Consider the following 22,988-nt stretch of genomic DNA (forward strand, 5'->3'; position numbering starts at 1 on the left):
TGAATGGTGTACTAGGTTAGTAGGTTGTAATGACTTCCCTTAAAATTTTGAAGAATGGACATTTAGAAGAATGCACTAGGTTGGACATGAAATTTAATTTGGGGAAGTTCTAAACTTTTTTTTTGCAAGTTGGATTGGTATTTGAGGAATTGAGGAAACTTTTATATATACCTCTTGTCATATTATGGAATGGTAATTAGGAGATATTGATGTATAATAACAGAGCAAGGTAGAATTTGATGTAAAAGAAATTTAAAAATATCCAATTGTTTAGATAAGCCGGTATCTAACATGATAGTACAGTTATTGATTAAGGTTGATTATGACTTCGAATCCTGTCAATAGCTCGGATACACGTTGGAGATTCTTATATAAATACCTAGGTTTTTTCTAAAAGAAAAAAAAAAGAATTAATGAACACAAAAAATGCTTATTTTTACTCATGAATGGAACTAGGATAAAAAAAATGAAGAAATATAAAAATAAAAAAAAACACTAAACTATAATAAAAATTTAAAAATAAGCTAATAACCATAGTAGATATAATCTATTAAAGAAGAATTTGACGTCATACTAAATTTCACCCATAATTTTTTCATTAAAAACTTTTTAATATAAAAAAAGTAGATAAAGTAAATTGGAATTCATAATATTTATTTAGCAAAAAAAAAAGAAATTCATAATATTCACCATCTGAAAATTATAGAGTGAAAAACATAAAATTTTAATTGATTAAAAATTACAAAAAAAACATAAATTTCATGAGTAAAGCACGTAAAGTAAATAAATTCAAATTAATACTAATGAAAAAAATATTATCAACTTATTTATGATAATTATAATTCTCATATTTTCTATCATTATTTAAATATTGTATTATATTCTATACATAATTGGAGTAACGAACAAAAATAAAAATTTAATTGTATATGGTATAATAAATTTATTAAGTGAATATGTATAAATTGTATATTTTTAAAATTAGAAAAATATAAAGTTTTAAGCAAAAAACAATAAAAGTAAAATGAAAAAAAAAATTCTAATAAAATAAGTTTTAATAACTAATTAGAGTTAGAGATGTTATTTTATAATTTTTCCAAAAAATAAATTAATTAAATTTAATTAAAAAATTCATATAAAAAATTTATAAACTATCCCATTGCACGGGTATAAAGTTAGTTTTAGATATAATACATTCTATTACATTAACATGGTGTTATAAATATTCCTGATTAATCCCCAATTAATTTTCAAAAAATATTTGGTCGATTTAATTTTTAAAATCCGATTAGTATTTATAAATTATTTTTGAATTATATATTTCATAATAAATAAGGTAAATATATTAAATATTATTAAAATATTTAAATATATCCAATATTTGTTCCGATTAATCCCCGATTTGTCAATTAATTCATAATCGGAACCTAAACCAATTAGTACTGATTACCTATTTTTAGCGTTAACCTAAATATTAAAGCGACTTAATTACATACTATAATTCACTTGGTTACACAGAATATTCACTAGCATGCGTTGCAAAGGATGCAGCAGTCATGGCTGAAGTGTTTAACAATTACCGTGGTTACTCGAGCATCAGAGATCAAATGCCAGGTCGGACCTAGTAAGTGAGCAACAATCCCCTTTATCAATTTCACAAACTCAATAGCATTGCCATTCATCAAGTCATTCATTGCCTGGTAGATTATGCAGCCAAATTTGATGTTCCAATGTCTGATTCTGACATGAGAGTCATATCCTTTCTATCTTTCTTCTTATGTTGAAAAGCCTTGCATTACATCATTTGTTATCGTCACGAGTCTGTCAAGTGGGCATAGCGTTTCATTCTGCATTGTCTACTGAGTTTTGAAAAAGCCAAAATATCTGACAAATTTATCCAACAGACAAGTAAATTGTAACGATATTCAAATCAAAGCACTTGGTTAATTCAGATGAGCAAGTGAAAGAACTGCCTAACCAACTCATTGACTTAATGAGGCAAGCTATCTGAACAAATGTGCCGACGTTTGATTCAGTAGGACACTTGAAAGTGTGTTTCAATAGTCGTGATTTATCCGACAAAAATGTAGTTTTATGTGAAAAGTGAAGTTCTGGGATGATATTTCTAAACATTACTGTGAGGGATTGCTCTAGACTCTAGGCCAACACCCAATTGTAAGTTTATTTTCTATTTCTAGCAAAGAACTAGTTACTATTCAACTAATATCACTCGATAGAACAAATTTTTGCTGTCACTTTCCTATAAAAAAGATTGCTATGGTTTGTGGCTTTTTATATTAAGACGACAAGACCTCAGTTTTGTGTGATAAAATTAACTTTGTAGGTAATGCTGTTTCGAACAGAGCAAACTCTTTTTTTTTTATTCTTTTTATTAATCAAGAGAGCACAGGAGATTAGTGGTACAAATCGACAGACCAAGAAATGTAAATACATGACGAATTCTAGCAGCTTCAGTGCGCTTCTGTTCACAACAATTCACTTCGTTTCACAGAAGATTTTCCAGAATGCATTACAAATGATGCATCGATTACTGGGTCTATAAGTTAACAATCATGATCAGATGCAATGTTTGTCTCAAATTGTTGGGTCTATAAGGAGTTTTAATTACACAGACTGTGTTTCACAGTTATATGTTTGTGAAATGGACTCCTACCTAGGAATTGTTGACTGTTCGATCTCCATCATTTTATTATAGCTAGATTATGATATGGTAAACAAACAGGATCCATGAAGTATTAAGCATTGCCTTAATTGGTGTATAACAATGTAAAATTAAGCACAACTTGTTCAAGTGTTTAGATGAGTTGGTAATCGACATTGATATTAGAGCCAATGAATGTATTTAGTCCTCGGTACGGGGTTCGAATTCACTCGCTGGCTCTGATACCAAATGTTGATTATGTCATTTAAACACTTGTTTTCGAATGATCAAACATGATATTAGAGTCATTGATTAAGGATGGTTGTGAGTTCGAATCCCCTCAATTACCAATTTACCATGTAAAAAATTCCTATACAAATGCTTAGTTTTTTGTAAAAGAATTATTTTTACTAATGAATAGAAAGAAATAACGAACAATAATCAACCGTATTCTAGAAAGAAGTAACGAACACTAACATGCTTTACAAAGGATGCAGCAGTCATGGCTGAAGTGTAAACAATTACTGTGGTTACTCAGGCATTAGAGATCAGATGCCAGGTTGGACCTAGTAAAATTATAGCCAGATTATGAAATTGTAAACAGGATCCATTGATATAAGCTTATGAAGCATTGCCTTAGTGTATAACAATGTAAAATCAAACGAAAGTCGTTCAAGTGCTTAGATGAGTTGGTAATTGACATTGATATTAGAGCTAATGCTAGTCGTAATATCTCATTTGAAAACTTGCTTTTTACTTATAATTCTTCGTACTAATCTTCCATATGTATGTTATTGATTTTGTTATTTTGCAAAGTTACCTGTTCTAATGCGAGATCTTACCCCTGCTCCAATATCTATAGAAATTACCAAAATAACGAAAGTGTTGAACAAACAAAACTCCAGTGCCTAATGTTCACAACAATTCACTTGGGTTTCACAGGGAGATTGGCAAGCATGCATTACAATGAGGCATCGATCATGGTCGAAATGTGACCAATTGTAGTGGTTACTCGAGCATTAGAGATAAGATGCTGATTCTGTAAGTTGAGTTTTTATGCTACAGATTCTGCTCTTGGAGTAGTCACTGGGAGAAATTTCCCCTTGCTGGAACTCCTTGAAGGATTCAAGTTCGTAGTAAAGCTGGAGTACAACGAGATGCCTGTTGCCTAGCAATATTATACATTTATACTCACATCCGGACAAGAAATGTTACTTAGAAAAGTTTCACATTTCATGTGTTTGTCAAATGGACTCCTGCCCGGGAATTGGGGACTGTTCGATCTACATAGCCGGATTAAATAATAATAATAAGCAGTATCGATTGATATGGAAGTATTGCCTTTATTGGTGTACAAGGACCCGTGTGTATGTAAGGACATAAAATTAAATAAAACTTGTTTAATTGTTTAGATGAATTGGTAATCGACATTGATATCAGAGCTGACGAAAGTAGTCATGCCTTCGAAACCTCTCGCCTGCTCTGATACCAAATGCTGATTATCTCATTTGAACACTTATTTTTAATTTTTAATTATAATTTTCCGGACTCAAAATAATATCAATTATAAATGATAAAAAAATACTTACTCTAATGATATCACGTGATATTATCAATTTAATTTCCTATTGTCGTTCTGACATTAGAGTAATGTCCTTCGTGTCTCTCTTCTTTCGTTGAGATTGACAAAAATCGAGCCTTCGTGTCTCTTTTCTTTCGTTGAGATGACAAAAATCGAGCCTCCTGCTTATGTGTACGCCTTCACGACTAATCTTCTATTGGTACGTTATTGATTGTGTTTTTGTGCAAAGTTGCCTGTTCTAATGCGAGATCTTACCCCTGCTCCAATATCTATAGATATTACCAAAATAACGAAGGTGTTTGTGTAGCTTTTCTTCTTTGATTCATATCATTCCCATTTTGCTATTCAATTGCATTCTACCACAGGTTTATCGAACGTTCCTAGTCCGTTAAGTATATAAAAATCTCAGAATTCTGATAATGAGAATGTTGCAAATAAGTTATTTTATCACTTGCAAGTTGTAACAAGTACATGTTCTATAAGTGCAGTCTGCTGAGTTTTGAAAAGCCAAAATATCTCAGAGACAGAGAGTGAGGAATTCATAGAACAAACAGAACTCTGCTGTAAGATCCCATATATATATATATATTAACAAGTCAAAGAACCACCTAGCCATTTGATTGATCACTTAATGAAGCAAACTATCTGAACAATGTAATGATGTTCAATATATTAGGACTTTCGACTCTCTCTGAAAAGTCAGTAGTTTAATTGATAAACATATGCTATTCTGTAGAAGATGAAAATATGGGATGATATTTCTGGAAATTGCTTACGAGGCATTATGTAAATATGGAATGCGAACAAGTGGACCGGTTGCAGTTATGTGTCATAACATGATTGCTGCAGGTACTTGTGGTTTCAAACAGATTGCAAGCCTTATCAGCTCGAAAATGGAAGGGAAATGAGTTGGACTGTCATGTTTGCACAAAATGAACGTATATAATGGAATTTATAGTCGCACAAAACCTACAGAGCATGGAATGAAGTTCCAGTGAGCTGATGATCACTAAAACTTAGTAATTTCTCTATAGATTCCTAAGATGCACTATGTTTGACACACCAGTCATAATTGAAGTGTTATCAAAGAGAAAATATGAAAGTTAAGAGTGGTTACCCAGTATAATGTTAGAGACAAGATGCAGTACAAAGTGGAATTCGTATACAGAATTGCTAGGTTAAACAGCACTCAGACTTCAAAGTGGTCATGAGGAGAAGTGTCTCGTCACAATGTCAGATTCCTAATCAAGCTGGGTGAAAAAACGAGCTCTCTACAGCACCAACACCATTAGTAAAATTCAAAACTTACAAGCAGATGGTCAATGATTAGGTTGCTGTCAAGGGATCATATCGATGAGAGATGAAACTCACATCAAATTGTCACATAGAATTGTGCTTCAGAGTGGTCAGTGGGAGAATTTCCCTTAATAAAACTCTTATAGGATGCGAGTTTGTCATAAACCGGGGCAAAATGAAATGCATAGATTAACAATCCTATTATCAAATTCACAAGATCAATAGTATCAACATTCATTATATTGTTATCAGAAATCTTCGGAAAAGGTCTCGGTGTTGTTCGCAAACCGAGCTGCGTGCGAACAAGCTCGAGCTCGGCTCTGTAAGGGCTCGGTTCGGCTCGGTTCGGTAAGGGCTCGAGCTCGAACACAAAAATGTGTTCGTTAAGAAAACGAGCTCGAGCCGAACTTTTGGAACTCGAGTTCGGCTAGGCTCGGGCTCGAGCTCAGCTCGTTTTGGCTCGAGTTGGCTCGATTCGGCTCGGTCAGTAACTTCAGTTAACCTCACAGTCTATTTGCATCTTCATGCTAAATACATTTTCTTAAATTCTTACCAGCAAGTTTAATAGCAGTCAAACACATTAATTAGGATATATGCACACAAAAAAAACTTAAACATCGTAACTGAAGTTACCAAGCAATATTAGTAGCTCGGTTGTGTCCATTGTTTGGTTCCAGTAGATTCCTACGAACTCTGAAAGCCACCAAGCAAGCCTAAAAGCTATATCATGGCCCTTTCTAGGGGCAAGTAGAAAAAACAATTTACTGATAGAAAGTAAATAGTTCAGTAAATAAAAATAAGTATCGATGCATTTTAGCAGCCATTCCACCCAGACACCCAGTGTAACTTCCATAAAATTTGGACATATACATATACTACAGATTCATATTATTTAACATAAATTAGTGAGTAAAAACTAAAATGTAAAAATTATTACAGTTGACTACGGGTACACACCTCATGGATGAATGCTGATTCTAACGGGTACACACCTGCATGGATGAAAGCTGATTCTCCAATAAGTTATTAATCTACGATGTTGCAATGGAAATTCCACCCCTACTTTGGCTTCTAGAAATTATCAAAATAATGAATGCAATTTGTAACTTTTCTTGTTCCATATTATTCCCATTTCACTTTTCAAGGCAGTGTTCGAACAACGAACACTGTCTTGAAAGACAATTCCAAACAAAGCACTTGGTTGACACAAACAAGCAAGTCAAAACATCAAGTTAATAAAGCAAACTATCTGAACAATGCAATGACGTTTATTCACTAGGACTGCAGAATGTGCCTTTCGCGTAGTGTAACTGATAAACATATACTTTTTTGTTGGAAGTGAAAATCTAAGATGATGATTGTAAATATTGACTGGAAGGTTTCCTCATGATTCTATGCGTTCTTACATATACATTTTAAAGTTGTACACAACCCTGAAGTGCCTATCTTAGAATCATGTGTGATTTGCTGCTCCGGTCATCAATCTCAGAAACCTAAGCATGGAATGCGGCTCCAGTGAGCTGATGATCACTAAAATTCACTTGCCTTCACTATATATTCCTTAGCATGCATTGTAAATGATAAAACAGTCAGGTTGAAGTGCTAACAGCCTAACAATGATAGAATATTAAAGTTATAGTGGTTACCCAAGTATAACATCAAAGAAGACAAGATGGAGGTCAGACCTACAAAGTGGCAACTCTATATCGAACGGGTGATGCAGCTTTTAAAGTGATAATAGGGGAAAATGAAACTAACAGATGTTCGATTCATAATCAAGCTGGGAGGAAAATCAAGCTCTCTAGAGCAACAACAGCATTAACAACTTATAAGTCATAAATAGATGGTCAAACATTATGTCACTGTCTGAGGATTAACATCGCATCAGAATGAGTATAGCTAACTTTAAAATTAATTCGTAAATTATGTAATTGTCTGGGTATTAATATCGCATCAGAATGAGCAAAGTTAACTTTACAGTTAATTCATAAATTCATGTAAAAGACATATACTTAAATAATCTTGAACAAGTTCTCGACAACAGTAAATCATTACTAGAAGATAGCAAACAAAAAGTAACACCGTAACAAAATTCACCAAGCAAGACTAAAAGCTCAATCACGGCCCTTTAGTGGTGCCAGTAGATTCCCCTTTACTCTGTTCTGCAAGCGAAAACTTCTTCACTTTCTGCACAAGAAAAAAGAACATAAATAGAAGCAAACTACTAAACACAAGGGGCATTATCTAAATCAACAATCTGCATTTCTTTACTTATATACTCCCTCCGTCCCTTTGATTTATATACATATACTATTTGCGCGCATTTCGATAATTCTATAAAATATAGTTTTATAAATTTTTTTTTTAAAAAAAATTCTGTAAAACTTTTATTCAGGAAAAAAATATTTTGAAAAAATATTATGGAATTATGTTTTTAAGGATTATTGAAAAGCGGGTCCAAAAGTAATGTATAGAATTCAATGGGAGAGAGAGTATCATATCTCTACGGTATTCTGTGCCTATGTCTTGTTAATCTCATTACACTGTGTACTTAAATGTTAGTACAGAAAAAAAAACTCTATTCGACGTACATTTTACTCTTCCCGGACCGAAACATGTTCAAGGAATATGTTTTGTTTAATTTACTTCAATCAATCATTTATGAAACTAAACAAAGAAATATATATAATCAACAGAAAAAGCAAAGGGGCTCAATTGAATGTATGTATACACACACATATACATACCTTTTCAAGGATACAAGAGCGTAAGGTGTTCAAGAGAGGAAGGCATTTCTCCTGATCATATGAAGGATCTGCTACGCAATTGAGAAGCGCGAGTGCTTCCTGCGAGCAAACTGCTTCTGCTTCCTTTGGTTTTGATTTCTCCATTCTCTCTCTCTCTCTAATTTGGGGATTTATGGTTTTTGAGATTTAATAAGGGTTTTTGTATTTTTATAAAACTATTTTGAACGGTATTTTTTAAAAAAAATGGAAATATCGTTAAATTTGTTAAAATATTTGAATAAAAATAAAGTGATTGTCAAAGCGTATCGATAAAATCTCTCAAATCTTATCGAGGAAGACTTGTAAAGTTTATCGATTAAGACTTGTAAAGCTTATTGAGAAAGTTTTGTAGTACTTAATGAAGAAGATTTGAATAGCTTACTTAGTAAGCCTTGCAAACCAACTACTATAAATAACTTATTTAGCTAATGAAATAAAACACAACTTTCTCTCCATCTTCTATTCTCCTATACTTCCTCTACATTAAACATAACTCATATTTTCAGTCAAGGTTTATAACAAAGGTTTATAACACGTTATCAGCACGAGTCTCTGCCAACTGAAACTTTATTCTCGAAAGAGCTACGACTTATTCTGACCCACGAGTCCCTATCAACTAAAACTATTTCATAAAAGAGGTGTGTTTTCTTTTCCTCATTTTCTTCTAAATATTATTACATATTTATGTTACTGATTGAAATCTATAAAGATGGCTATGCTGTCAAATAATAATATAAAGATGGCTCTGCCGTCAAGTAATATTACTATAAAGATGGCGCTGGCGTCAAGTAATAATAAAAAGTTTTCTGGCCGGCTATGCCGTCGTAACTTTTGTATAAAGTTATAATTTCAGCTAGCCTGTTTAAATATTATGTGACATATTATATCTTATTTAAAATCTATTCAGAATGGCGAATCTTGCAAAATTAGAGTTTGTTGCCTTGGATGTTTCGGGGAATAATTATTTGTCATGGGTCCTTGATGCGGAATTACACCTTAGTGCTAATGGCCTAAAAGATACTACTGACCCAGAAAAAATCTCAACTGTTGAACAAAATGCAAAAGCGATTATCTTTCTTAGGCATCACATCCACGAAGATCTAAAATCTGAATGCCTCACTATCAAAAATCCACTCACCCTTTGGAATAATCTCAAGGATATATTTGATCTCCAGAAACTTGTTCACTTGCCATCTGCCCGATATGACTGGATTAATTTGAGGTTACAAGATTTAAAATCTGTAGCTGAATATAATTCTGCTCTTTTCAAGATAAGCTCAAAATTAATTTTATGTGGTGAAAATATTACTGATGCTGAAATGATTGAAAAGACCCTCTCAACCTTTCACCCCAATACTATGATCCTGGCTCAACAATATAGGGAGCGTAATGTTCAGAAATATGGCGAGCTGATATCTCTCCTTCTTGTGGCTGAAAAGAATAATGAGTTGCTACTGAAAAATCATCAGATACGTCCCACAGGCTCTGTCCAGTTACCTGAAGTACATAACACGTCATTCCTGAAGAATGGACGTGGGAAAGGGCATAGAGGAGGACGGGGTTATGGACGAAACCGTGGACGTGGAAATTTTCGTGGTCGGTTTCACAATCAATATCATTCTGGCCAGCTGAAGTGGCAACGTGATGGTTGCAACTCTGGCCACCAAAAATGGCAACGTGAAGTGCCAAATAAAAGAAAGGCACCCCAAGAAGGAGAGAACCGAGGCATCTGCCATAGGTGCGGATCTGAGGGGCACTGGCAACATACTTGTCGCACACCCAAACATCTTGTTGATCTCTACGAGTCATCCAAAAGGAATAATGGAAAGAGAGTATAAACCAACTTCGCTAATTATAATCTAGTTAATGAACCAGTCAATAAGGCCTCAAATGAAATAGACACTGGTGCTAATCTTTATTATGGTTTAGACGACTAGACTTCTTATGTATTGTCTTGCTTTACTTATTTTCTTTGTGTTTTACTGATGCACTCATTTTATGTACTTGTTTCATGTTGTTGTTCTATGTACTCGGTGTGTATTTAATAAAGATGTTTTTCTTTTATATATGTATAGAGATGGAAGATATAAGCATTTTTGACTGCGCAACCACACACACTATTTTACAGAGTCAGAAATACTTCTCACAGTTGACTAAAACCAACTCACATGTCTGGACGGTATCGGGTACATCAAATATAATAGAAGGTTTTGGGAAAGCTAGTTTTCTTCTACCAAATACGACACACATACACATACAAGAGGCTCTATACTCTAGCAAGTCAGCTAGAAACCTACTGAGTTTTAAAGATATCCGTATTAACGGATTTCACGTTGAAACTACTAGTGAGAATGAAAAAGAATACCTTCTCATCACCTTAAACACCTTTGACAATAAAAGGGTCCTAGAAAAATTTCACTCGGTTTCTTCCGGATTATATGTTACGAGTATACGAGTTCTTGAATCTTATATTGTCAGCATCCCCAAAGTCATAGACCCAAAACTACTTTCCCTTTGGCACGAAAGACTCGGTCATCCAGGAGTATCTATGATGCGTCGTATCATTGAAAATTCTGTGGGACATCCTCTTAAAACTCAAAAGATAATATCCCAAGATGAACTTCGTTGTTCAGCATGTTCCTTAGGAAAATTGATTGTCCGACCATCCCAAGTTAAGCTTCAAACCTAGTCCCCGGAATTCTTAGAAAGAATTCAAGGTGACATTTGTGGTCCTATTCATCCATCTTCTGGCCCATTTAGGTACTTTATGGTTTTAATTGATGCGTCAACTCGATGGTCTCATGTATGTCTACTTACAACCCGAAATACAGCCTTTGCCAAATTACTTGCCCAAATAATTAAACTCCGAGCTCAATTTACGGACCATCCCATTAAATCAATCCGACTAGATAATGCTGTTGAATTTGTATCTGCAACTTTTAATGAATATTGTATGTCAGTAAGAATCTCAGTCGAACACCCGGTGGCTCACGTACATACACAAAATGGTTTAGCAGAATCCTTAATTAAAAGACTTCAATTTATTGCCCGTCCCTTACTCCTAAGGGCAAAGTTACCTATATCTGTTTGGGATCATGCAATACTTCATGCTGCAAATATAATTAGAATAAGGCCTTCTGCTTACCACAAACAATCCCCTCAAAAATTAGTTCTTGTTCAAGTACCTAATATATCTCATTTAAAAGTATTTTGTTGTGCTGTGTATATGTTCCTATATCACCACCACAAAGATATAAAATGGGACCTCAAAGAAGAATTGGTATATATGTTGGTTTTGATTCTCCATCTATTATAAGATATTTGGAACCATTAACTGGTGATATTTTTACTGCTCGCTATGCTGATTGTCATTTTGATAAATTCATGCAATACTTTATGTTGCAAATATAATTAGAATAAGGCCTTCTGCTTACCACAAACAATCCCCTCAAAAATTAGTTTTTGGTCAAGTACCTAATATATCTCATTTAAAAGTATTTGGTTGTGCTGTGTATATGTTCCTATATCACTGCCACAAAGATATAAAATGGGACCTCAAAGAAGAATTGGTATATATGTTGGTTTTGATTCTCCATCTATTATAAGATATTTGGAACCATTAACTGGTGATATTTTTACTGCTCGCTATGCTGATTGTCATTTTGATGAATCCATGTTCCCTAAATTAGGGGGAGATAATGATTTGCATAAATTAAATTCCGAAATATCATGGAATGCATCAGGATTAAATTCTATCGATTCACGTATTAATCAATGTAAATCTGAAGTTCAAAGAATTATTCATATGCAAAATATTTCTAATCAAATGTCGGATGCCTTTAGTGACTCTAGACATATTATAAGGTCACATATACATGCTGTTAATGCTCCGACACGAGTTAAAATCCCTACTAAGAAATCAATTCCTGAAGAATTGATTGGTGATTCAAAGCCACGCCAGAAGCGTGGTAGACCAATTGGTGCAAAAGATATTGTACCATGAAAACAGAAATTGATTGGAATTGCCCCAGAAGTGGCAAAAGTTTCAGAAAATACCCCAGAAGTGGTATTTCCTCCTGAAGAGGTTCAAGCCCCTGAAGTGGCTGTAACAAAACTCCCAGATGTGGGATTGCCTCCAACATAGAATGTTGCCCCAGAAGTGGCACATGCCCCAGAAGTGGCAAATGCTTCCACAGAAGCAAAGGTACCTGAAAATTATGAGATCTCAATGAATTATGTCCATAACGCGAAATTACTGGATCGTGGGAGTATTGAGGTTGATGATGTATATGCTTTTTCCGTGGCATATGATATTATTATGAACTCCGATCCTGAACCACAAAGTGTGGAAGAGTGTCGATGCCGAGATGATTGGCCAAAATGGAAAATTGCGATTTAAGAAGAATTGCAATCCTTGCGCAAGAGAAATGTATTTGGACCTACAATCCAAACACCAGCTGGTGTAGTCCTAGTCGGGAATAGATGGGTGTTTGTACGAAAACGAAATGAGAGAAATGAAATTGTGAGATATAAGGCCCGGCTAGTAGCCCAGGAATTCTCTCAAAGACCTGGTTTTGATTACCAAGAAATATACTCTCATGTGATGGATGGAGTTACTTTTCGTTTTCAAATGGGTATGGCTTGTATGGAAAAACTGGAAACACGTTTGATGGACGTTGTGACAGCATACCTATATGGATCACTTGATAGTGATATTTATATGAAAATTCCTGAAGGGTTAAATATTGAGGACACTAAGCCTCGGTATTTATATTCTGTTAAATTACAACGATCATTGTATGGTTTGAAACAATCTAGTCGTATGTGGTACAATAGGCTTAGTTAATACTTATTGAATGATGGATATATTAATAATCAAGTGTGTCCTTGTATTTTTATTAAACGATCATCAATTGGTTTTGTTATTATTGCTATACATGTGGATGATTTGAATATTATCGTTACTACTGAAGATATTACTAATGCTGCTAACTATTTGAAAAATGAGTTTGAAATGAAAGATCTTGGAAGGACAAGATTTTGTTTAGGTATACAGGTGGAACACTTATCTTCATGATATTTGTTCATCAATCAAACTACACTGAAAAGATTCTTGATCGGTTCTACATGGACAAAGCTCATCCACTAACCACACCAATGGTTGTTCGATCACTCGAGGTTGAAAAGGATCCTTTCCGTCCTAGAAAAAAAGATGAAGAGACTCTTGGATCCGAAGTTCCATATCTCAGTGCAATTGGCGCTCTCATGTATCTTGCAAACAACACAAGGCCTGATATTGCATTTGCAGTGAACCTGTTGGCAAGATTTAGTTCTGACCCTACTAAAAGGCATTAGGATGGAATAAAACATATATTCAGATATCTTCGAGGGACAATCGATCTTGGACTATTCTTCCTAAACAATTCAAGATCACGGCTAATTGGATATGCACATGTTGGATACATATCAGATCCTCATTTTGGGCGATCACAAACAAGTTACCTATTTACATATTATGATACTGCTATCTCTTGGAAGTCTACAAAATAAACTATGGCTGCAACTTCATCAAACCACACAGAGTTACTAGCAATTCATGAAGCAAGCAGAGAATGTATTTGGCTAAGGTCGGTCATTCAACATATTCGAGAATCATGTGGATTATCACGTATTTCAGACAGTCCTGCAGTTTTATTCGAGAATAACTCGGCCTGCATCAAACATCTTAAGGAAGGATATATTAAAGGGGATCGAACAAAACACATATTGCCAAAATTCTTCTACACTCATGAACTTCAAGAAAATGGTGATATTGATGTTCAACAAGTTCATTCATGCGATAATCTGGTGGATATACTTACAAAGTCACTACCTACATCAACATTTGAGAAGCTGAGAAATAATATGGGTATGTGGAGGTTAAAAAGTTTGCTACATCAAAATGTCAAAATGTGAAACATTTTATTCAGGGGGAGGCTGTACTCTTTTTCCTTCGTCGAGATTTTTATCCCACTGGATTTTTCCTTGAAAGGTTTTAACGAGGCAGTCAATCTTTGCAATAACTCGCATTTGACAATCAAGAGGGAGTGTTAAAATATTTGAATAAAAATAAAGTGATTGTCAAAGCGTATCGAGGAAGTCTCTCAAATCTTACCGAGGAAGACTTGTAAAGCTTATCGAGGAAGACTTGTAAAGCTTATCGAAGAAGACTTGTAAAGCTTATTGAGGAAGTTTTTTAATACTTAATGAGGAAGATTTGAATAGCTTACTTAGTAAGGCTTGTAAACCAACTACTATAAATATCTCATTTAGCTAATGAAATAAAACACAACTTTATCTCCTTCTATTCTCCTATACTTCCTCTACATTAAACATAACTCATATTTCCAGTCAAGGTTTATAACAAAATTGGATATATCATAACAGCTGTATACTTGAATTGTCATTTAGGTATATCTTGACATCTGTACGCTTAAATCATCGAAAAATAATTTTTAAAACTTGTTTGGAGAAAATTAATAGATAAAGGTAAAACTCGCAAGTTACCCAACTCAGCTCGTTAAAACTCGTGAGATGGATTAACATGGCTCGTGAAATAATCGAGTCGAATTCGTGCAGAGATTTTGCCTCAATAAAGTTAAGCACAAAGGCACACCTACTTGATCAATCTCGACTCAATTCACGCCCGACTATAAATTCGACTCGTTCGGTCTAACTTACAACCCTAACCGGTAAATTAGTTTCACTTCTTGTTTATGGTGCCTCAACCCCTATACCTATAAATAGGGTCAGATCCATAGCTTGGACTATTCTCACTGGGACTGCAACTAAGCCCGATAAATAGCTAATTCGGTTAAGGAACCCATTTGAAATTTATATAGGAACCTGTAAGGATTCCGAAAAGAAAATTAAAATACAACCAAGAATTGTTAACTATTTACAGAAGAGTAAGGGGAAGAAAGAAATGAACACAAGTTCACAATTTGCTAAAAGATGAAAACTCCAGCCCTATCCTCACCATCTCTTTATACAGCAATGTAACTAACTCTCCCACCAATTGTATCTGAATATTCTGGAAAGATTATTTGAATCATGACAAACATTCTGCCTTGAAACCAAGCTTGTCCTCAAGCTTGAAAATCAGGAAACTGATTGCAAATCAAAGTGACATCTTCCCAAGAAGCCTCGATCTCCTCTAGTCCGGACCACTGTACAAACCACTATAGTACTGACTTGTTATCCCTTATGATTTTCCTTCTTTGTAACACACGAATTGGAACAATAGGACTAATGTCATCCTAGTTGACCTCTGGTAAAGCACCTGCTTGAATTGGAGTTGCTCCCACATGTTTTTTAACAGTGATACATGAAAGACCGGATGAATCCTGGCATAATCAGGAAGCTTTAACCTATAAGCTACAGTAACAATTTTGTCTAGAATCTGAAATGGACCAAAAAACTTGGCTGTCAGCTTAAGTGAGGATCTTATTGCAACACTTTGCTGCCTATATGGTTGTAATTTCAAATATACCCAGTCACCTTTCATAAAGGTACTGTCAGTTCTGTTCTGATCTGTAAAATATTTCATTTTGTTTTGTGTTATGGCCAAATTTTCCTTCAAGATTTGCAACACTTGAGTTCTCTGTTGTAACACATTTTGAGCAGTACGAATGATCATGTCTTGTAAATTCCCTAGACTTTAAGGTACTAGTTTAATACCATATACAGCTTCATGGGTGTAATTCCTAGACTGCTATGGAAAGAAGTATTATACCAATACTCAGCCATTGGTAACCACTTCCTCCAACTAGAAAGTCTATCACCAGTAAAAATCTCAAATATGCTTCCGAATATTGATTTAAGCGTTCTGTTTGGCCATCACTCTGCGGATGATAAGCCGTTGAAAAATGCATTGCTACCCCCAATTTTTCAAAAATAGAAGTCCACAACACACTAGTAAATATCTTGTCCCTATCACAAACTATAGAACTAGGTATTCCAGGTAACTTGAAAATGTTATCAAGGAACAAATTTGCCACATCCAAAGCAGTAAATGGATGACTCAAAGCGATAAAATGCCCATATAATCGGTCTATTACTACCTAAACAGTATCCATACCTTCTGAACTTGGTAGTTGTTCTACAAAATCCATTGAAATATGAATCCAAGGCTGTTTTGGAATTGTTAGAGGGTGCAATAATCCCGAACTTTGAATATGCTCACTTTTGGTTCTCTGGGAAACCTCACATCCTTTAATCACCTCAATGATTTCATTCTTCATAAGTGGCCGGTAAAAAATCAACTTCAATCTCTGATAGCAAGCATTTTGTCCTGAATGTCCCCCTAATGTTGAATTGTATAGTAATTCAATTATTTTCTTCCTAACTCCCCCTGAGCTTCCTAGATAATTTTTTTGATTCTTTCTCAGAATTCCCTTAATATACTGATACTCCATATGTTCATCATTCTCTAGTAGCACTTTGTTGATTAGTTGTTCACATTCCTGATCATCATTATAACTCAAAAGAACTTGTTGTATCCACAGTGGTTGTACCTCAGTTATTGAACAAGCTTGTTATATTTCAGTTGCTATTGAGGTCTCTTCCCTTCTAGATAAAGCATCTGCTGCAACATTTTCACACCCTTTCTTATATTGAATTTCATAATACAACCCTAATAACTTGGAAATCCATTTATATTGTAAAGATGTGTGTAATTGTTGCTCTAACAGATATTTCAGAGACCGATGATCTGTTTTAGTTATGAAGTGATTCCCCACCAAGTAATATCTCCACTTAGTAACAACCATTATTAATGCTAACAGCTCTTTCTCATAGGCTGACAACCCTAAATTCTTAGAATTGAAGGATTTACTCAGATAAGATATAGGTCGATCCTTCTACATTAGCACTGCCCCCATTCCTTTACCACAAGCATCAGTTTCTACTATAAAGGGCTGAGAAAAATCAGGAATTCCCAGTACTGGTGCAGAACTGGAGTCTTTTTAAGTTCCTCAAAAGCAGCTGTAGCATCATAATTTCATACAAAACTATCCTTCTTAAGAAAATTAGTCAAAGGCCTTGTTATAGCTCCATACCCTTTAATGAATCTTATGTAATACCCAGATAAACCCAAAAAAACCTTTTAATTTTTTAACTGTTGTAGGAACAGGCCATGGTAAAATACTCTCCACCTTAGAAGGATCTATACTCACGCCATTCCCAGAAATCATATGCCCCAGATAATCAACTGGCTATACTAGAAAAATATTAGAAAAGTACATTTAGATTTTTTAGCATATAACTGATTTCTTTGTAAAAGTTGCAAAACCAGTTCCAGGTGTTTTATATGACTATTGTCAGCACTATATATGAGGATATCATCAAAGAATACTAAAACAAACTTCCTCAAATATGGCTGAAATATTTAATTTATTAATGCTTGAAACGTAGCTGGGGCATTCGTCAACCCAAAAGGAATTACGACAAATTTAAAGTGTCCATGATGTGTCTGAAATGCTGTTTTAGGAATGTCTACTAGCTTGACTAGAATCTGATGGTATCCAACCCTTAAATCCAGTTTTGAAAATACCTTTGACCCATGCAACTCATCTAACAGCTCATCTATATTAGGAATAGGAAATTTATCCTTGACAGTCATGTTATTTAAATGTCTGTAGTCTACACAAACCCTCCATGAATTATCCTTCTTCTTAACCAGGATTACTGGTGAAGCATAAGGACTATTGCTTGGTTTAATTGCACTAACATCAAGCATTTCCCGAACCTGTTTCTCAATTTCACTCTTCTGTGAATGTGGATACTTGTAGGGTTTAAGCTTAAATGGTTTTAAACCCTCATGTAAAGGTATAGAATGATCCACATTCCTTACTAGTGGTAGTGCATCAGGAGTAGCAAAAACCATATTATACTTATCAAGTAAAGAAGAAATGGTACCAGATAATACCTCATTTTGATCTTCCTGTTGAGAGCAAATAGATTGTTTTGCCTCTTTCTGTGATGTATCCATAATATTTCCTATAACCCTTTCTTTATTAAAATGATCCAAATCTTTCCCTCTGACAGGTTTGATATCTGCCTCTTTGACCATTCCTTGCAATAACATCTGATCCTTCTTGTTTATATCAACATTAAGTTTCAGATAAATTTTCTTAAAATCAAACATGATAGGAATGTATTGCTCCAACCAGTCAACTCCAATTATTATATCCCATCCTCCTATTTCTAAAACCCTCAAATCAAAACAAAATTGATATTTTTGAATCCTCCATTTTACTTTGGGAATAACTCTTTTACTACTCACTTTCCTCCCATCTGTTAATTTAATTTGCAGTTCCTCTACTTTTGTACTCTTCAAGTTAATCCCCTCCACCAACTTAGCATCTATATAGCTTTTAGTACTACCAGTATCCACTAACATACTAACCACTTCTGTTACAATCCTTTCCTCCAAGGTTATAGTCTTCTTAGTCATGTTATCAGATAATGCACTAAAGAAATTTCTGCCATAATTGCATTCTCTTTATCCTCTTCCTCACACTTTTGTTCCAACTCTACCAATGCTTTTTCAGTGCTTTCATCAAACAATATAAAAGTGTATTGAGCATTCTTACTGTTAGTGTTTGTGCCATAGAGACAACACTATTATGTTTATATTTTGAAACATTTGGATTATTAATTATGATTCCATGGATTATTCTTTAGTAATTTATTATATCTTTATTTTCTGCGATAAAATGTTAGATTAATAAATGTCCTTGGAATATGATATGTAAATCTATATCTCTAAGTACGTGACTTAGAAGTGAGATTATGAGAATAGTATTGATATTCCTAAAGGTCCCTAGTCAAGTATCATAGTTAAGGGACGATAATAAATACATTGAGACTACTAGTGTGTTTGTTGGCTGATGATCACATCTCATTGATCATAGGTATGGTGATACTAAAGTCAAAACACAGGCAAATGTATTAAATACATGGTGCTTGATTGACCCGTTGTGAGATACTACATGTTTAAAGTGTCATAAGTTAATCTCACAGTGATAATGATGTATTGGTCCTTTGACCTGAAATCATTATATTTCTATACGAGAATTAATATACTTTGATACTATTGAAAGTTATCTTTGACCAGATAATAATAAAAGTAGACATTTGGTACATTATGAATCGTATGAGAAATATGAATGATCTAGATGGGATTTAGCCCTCCTTTATTAAAGGAGTGATATTATTGTCCTCTTGATTGAGTAAGACTATAAAATGCATGGTCGTGCTCAAACACTGATTTGTTTAATAGTTTACTCATTGATCAAGGAAAGAAGGATTAAACATTAACAGAGGATGACACAATCCATGCCTCGAGTTTGATCTATAATATAAGGCTAAAAGGATTATATTACATTGTACATTATTCATGAAATGTTTAATCGATCACGGATTTAATTATTATTACTTGGGTAGCAATGATGTATTACTAGATGCCACTCATTGTTTATAATTTAAATATGAGATATTTAAATTATTGCCAACGTAATAATAACCTATAGGGTCGCACACAGAAAACATGGAGGAATATTTAATTCAAATTGGGATTTGAATTAAAAAAGGAAATTTGAATTATTTGTTATTAATTAGGTTGGACTTAATTGATGGGATAAATGAATCTCGAATTTGTATATTATTAAATCCGAAATTCAGTTGTTATTTAGTAATTGATTTAAACTTAATTATTAAATAAATAGAATTTCAGATTTTAATAAACTCTAACTTGGATTAGGGTTAGGACTGTTTTTGGCCTCTCTATATAAACATCATTAAGGCTAAAATTAGGGTTACATTTTTATTAGATAAAAAAACATAAAACCCTAGCAGCTAAAGGTGAGAGAGAGAGAGGGGAAAACAGGTCCGTTCTTGGTGCAAGTACATGCCTCCTCCATATCAGCTTTCGTGTGGATACCTCTACGGCGTAGATCGTCAAGGCGGGATACGTAGTGTTCGGTTAAAGCTAGGATCTCCTTTTGACAACCATAATCGTAAAGCTCTTTAAGGTAAACATTTGTTCTCCGTAATTATCCGTTCATTATACATAGATCCTGTGATAGGGATTCGAATCCCTAACAAATGGCATCAGAGCTATGTGTATAATGGGATAATTTGGTTACGTATTTTACAGTTTTTCAATATATTAAGCATGAATCAGATCTGCCATGTATGTATGTGATGCAATTTATATGTGAGATTTAATATGCATGCTGTTATGTTGATTTATAATCGAACTGATTATGTAGAGCTTTCTGGATATTCACGTGATGTATATACATACAATGATATGAGCACGTTATATTTTATCATGACTGATCAGTATGCGATTTATATGTTATGCATGATCTCTGGTTTATAGATAGTGATCTAATCTGTTGGACAGATGGTGTGTTGACATGATCTGTGAAACGAGGTATGTTCAGTATGTATATGATACATGCTTCTGGAACTGTATATGATGCAGTAGAGGCAAAGACTGGTTCAGATATGATCTGTTGTTCCGAAATTGAGATTTATGTACAAGACTGGTCTTCCGAAAAAAAAAATTCTTTTTCGATTCCAGTCGGGGTCTGCCGCCCCCGGACCCCGCCCGGGGGCTGCCGCCCCCGGACCCCGCCCGGGGGCTGCCGCCCCCGGACCCCGCCCGAAGCTGTCGCCCCGGACCCCCACTATATTTTGTTTTTCTCAAGTTCTTTATTTGTTTACTTGAGCATGTTGCTGGTTATGGCCTTAAGACCTTTAGATTAAAGTTTATGGTTTATGGTTTTATAAATACGACTTGCATGTCATTTTCATTATTCTTATAACTATATTACCTCGAATGTAACTCGAGTTTTCTTATGTAAGTACATTAGTATAGGTTGTTTTTGTGTAATGTACTTCAAGAAGGAATAATCCAAGAGGAGAAGCAGCAATCGAGATAAGAAGAATGAAGACTTGTAATTGTAATTGTATTAATATTATTCACCATAGATTGACCTTGATCCTTTCATTAGCTTGAAAGGTTCACATAGGATAAAGGCCATAACCAAGCACGTTTACATACCACACTTTACATATTGATGTATGAATGTATGTATAGAATAGTTAATGATGCATGCTTTAATTAGATTAATCATGCATGAATGTATGTATTAGATACGTCACCCATGTCATGCCTAAACAAGATAAAATTCGTAACGACTCAAGATTTTAAAATTTAAAAACGATTATGAGATTCTCGTGTTTATGAAACACAAAATGAAATACGAATCTTCTTTATTTCCGACATGGGGTGATTTTATCAACAACGGGTTCATTGAACTTGTAAGGCTGTGGGTTTTAAGCGAGACCGGTGTGACTCCTCCACTACCTGGAAATCAAACCATTGACGAGTATTGATTTGAAGTATTTTATTCAAGGAAAAATTGGGAATCTCTTTATGATGGGATCATGATCGTTATAATACTAAAAAAACCCCAATGTTTATATTAAATTGTTTAGATGCCTTCCAATATGTCCAACACGTTAACCCCTAGATCGATAAGGAGTGGGTTCGCCAGAGCGAAGTACTCCCATCTATCGTGGGATGGCGTGTTGAAGTATAGGATACTTTTTAGACCTTTAGGTTTTAACTTAACTAATTTACCACACTATGATTGTGAACTTAGAGGCATAGAGTTTGGTGAGATTTATTGGATAAATAAGAATAAATGTTGTTCCACTAAACCATCCAAGAGTTATATAGTTGATATAATTGACAAATGTTGTCTACCTTATTTAATCATGTTTTAGGAGTAAAGCCAAAGCTGAACTAAGACGTTGTGAAAATTTGGATCTTGGCTCACTAGAAAGTATATAGAAGATACTCTTTCCGAATTAATAGTTACGGCTATTAATTTGATAAAATAGTGGGAGATATATATTTTGAATATATATGAATACTCACTTGAATACAATTTAATAATTATCTGTAGACTAATTTATCTTATGCACTTTAAATATTGTAGATATTAAATGGAATCAATTCAAACAACTTCTCCGTGCGATCAGTCCTTGAGAAGGACAAGCTGACATGAACAAACTTCCTTGACTGGCAGAGGAACTTGAGGATTGTCCTCAAACAAGAGCGCAAGCTCTATGTGATAGATATTCCTCGCCCTGCACCTCTCCCTAAAGGAGCATCCCGTGCTCAACATAATGTTTATCAGAAACATATCGATGATGACACAGATGTTCAATGTCTCATGTTAGTGTTAGGCACAAAACACGCATTAATAGTTCACGCAAGTATATGCGTTCGCAATTAATATAGAATAATTTCTAGTTCGTTCCCACAGAGACTCAGACTAACTATGTTCACTTAACACTTACTCACCAATGTATGATTACTTCTCAATGTCAAGACAATCACACGTAGAATTGACTAACTGATTATTAACTATAATTAACTACGAGAATTAAACACTTAATTGATACTTCAATTAACAATATTAAACACACATGAGATCATAACTTCATTACTACTTCCTTCAATAGTTATTGTTATTACCCTTAGCATGTAACAGTGATTATATTAATCGAACAACACGAAACTGATAAAAGCCAACTTTCG

At 34.3% G+C, this 22,988-nt stretch overlaps 1 protein-coding gene across 1 annotated transcript; it reads left to right on the forward strand.

Annotated features, from left to right (window-relative positions):
- Positions 1–9,234: 9,234 nt before the first annotated feature.
- LOC141679440 (uncharacterized) lies at positions 9,235–10,164 on the forward strand. Its single transcript, XM_074485944.1, has one exon. The coding sequence runs from the start codon at positions 9,235–9,237 to the stop codon at positions 10,162–10,164; it is 930 nt and encodes a 309-aa protein (XP_074342045.1).
- Positions 10,165–22,988: the final 12,824 nt, after the last annotated feature.

Source organism: Apium graveolens, chromosome 8 (assembly GCF_009905375.1).
Source record: "Apium graveolens cultivar Ventura chromosome 8, ASM990537v1, whole genome shotgun sequence".
Classification (NCBI taxonomy): Eukaryota; Viridiplantae; Streptophyta; class Magnoliopsida; order Apiales; family Apiaceae; genus Apium; species Apium graveolens.

Excerpts from the sequence above, each read along its gene's own strand:
- LOC141679440 (XM_074485944.1), top strand. The coding sequence starts at position 9,235 with ATGGCGAATCTTGCAAAATTAGAGTTTGTTGCCTTGGATGTTTCGGGG.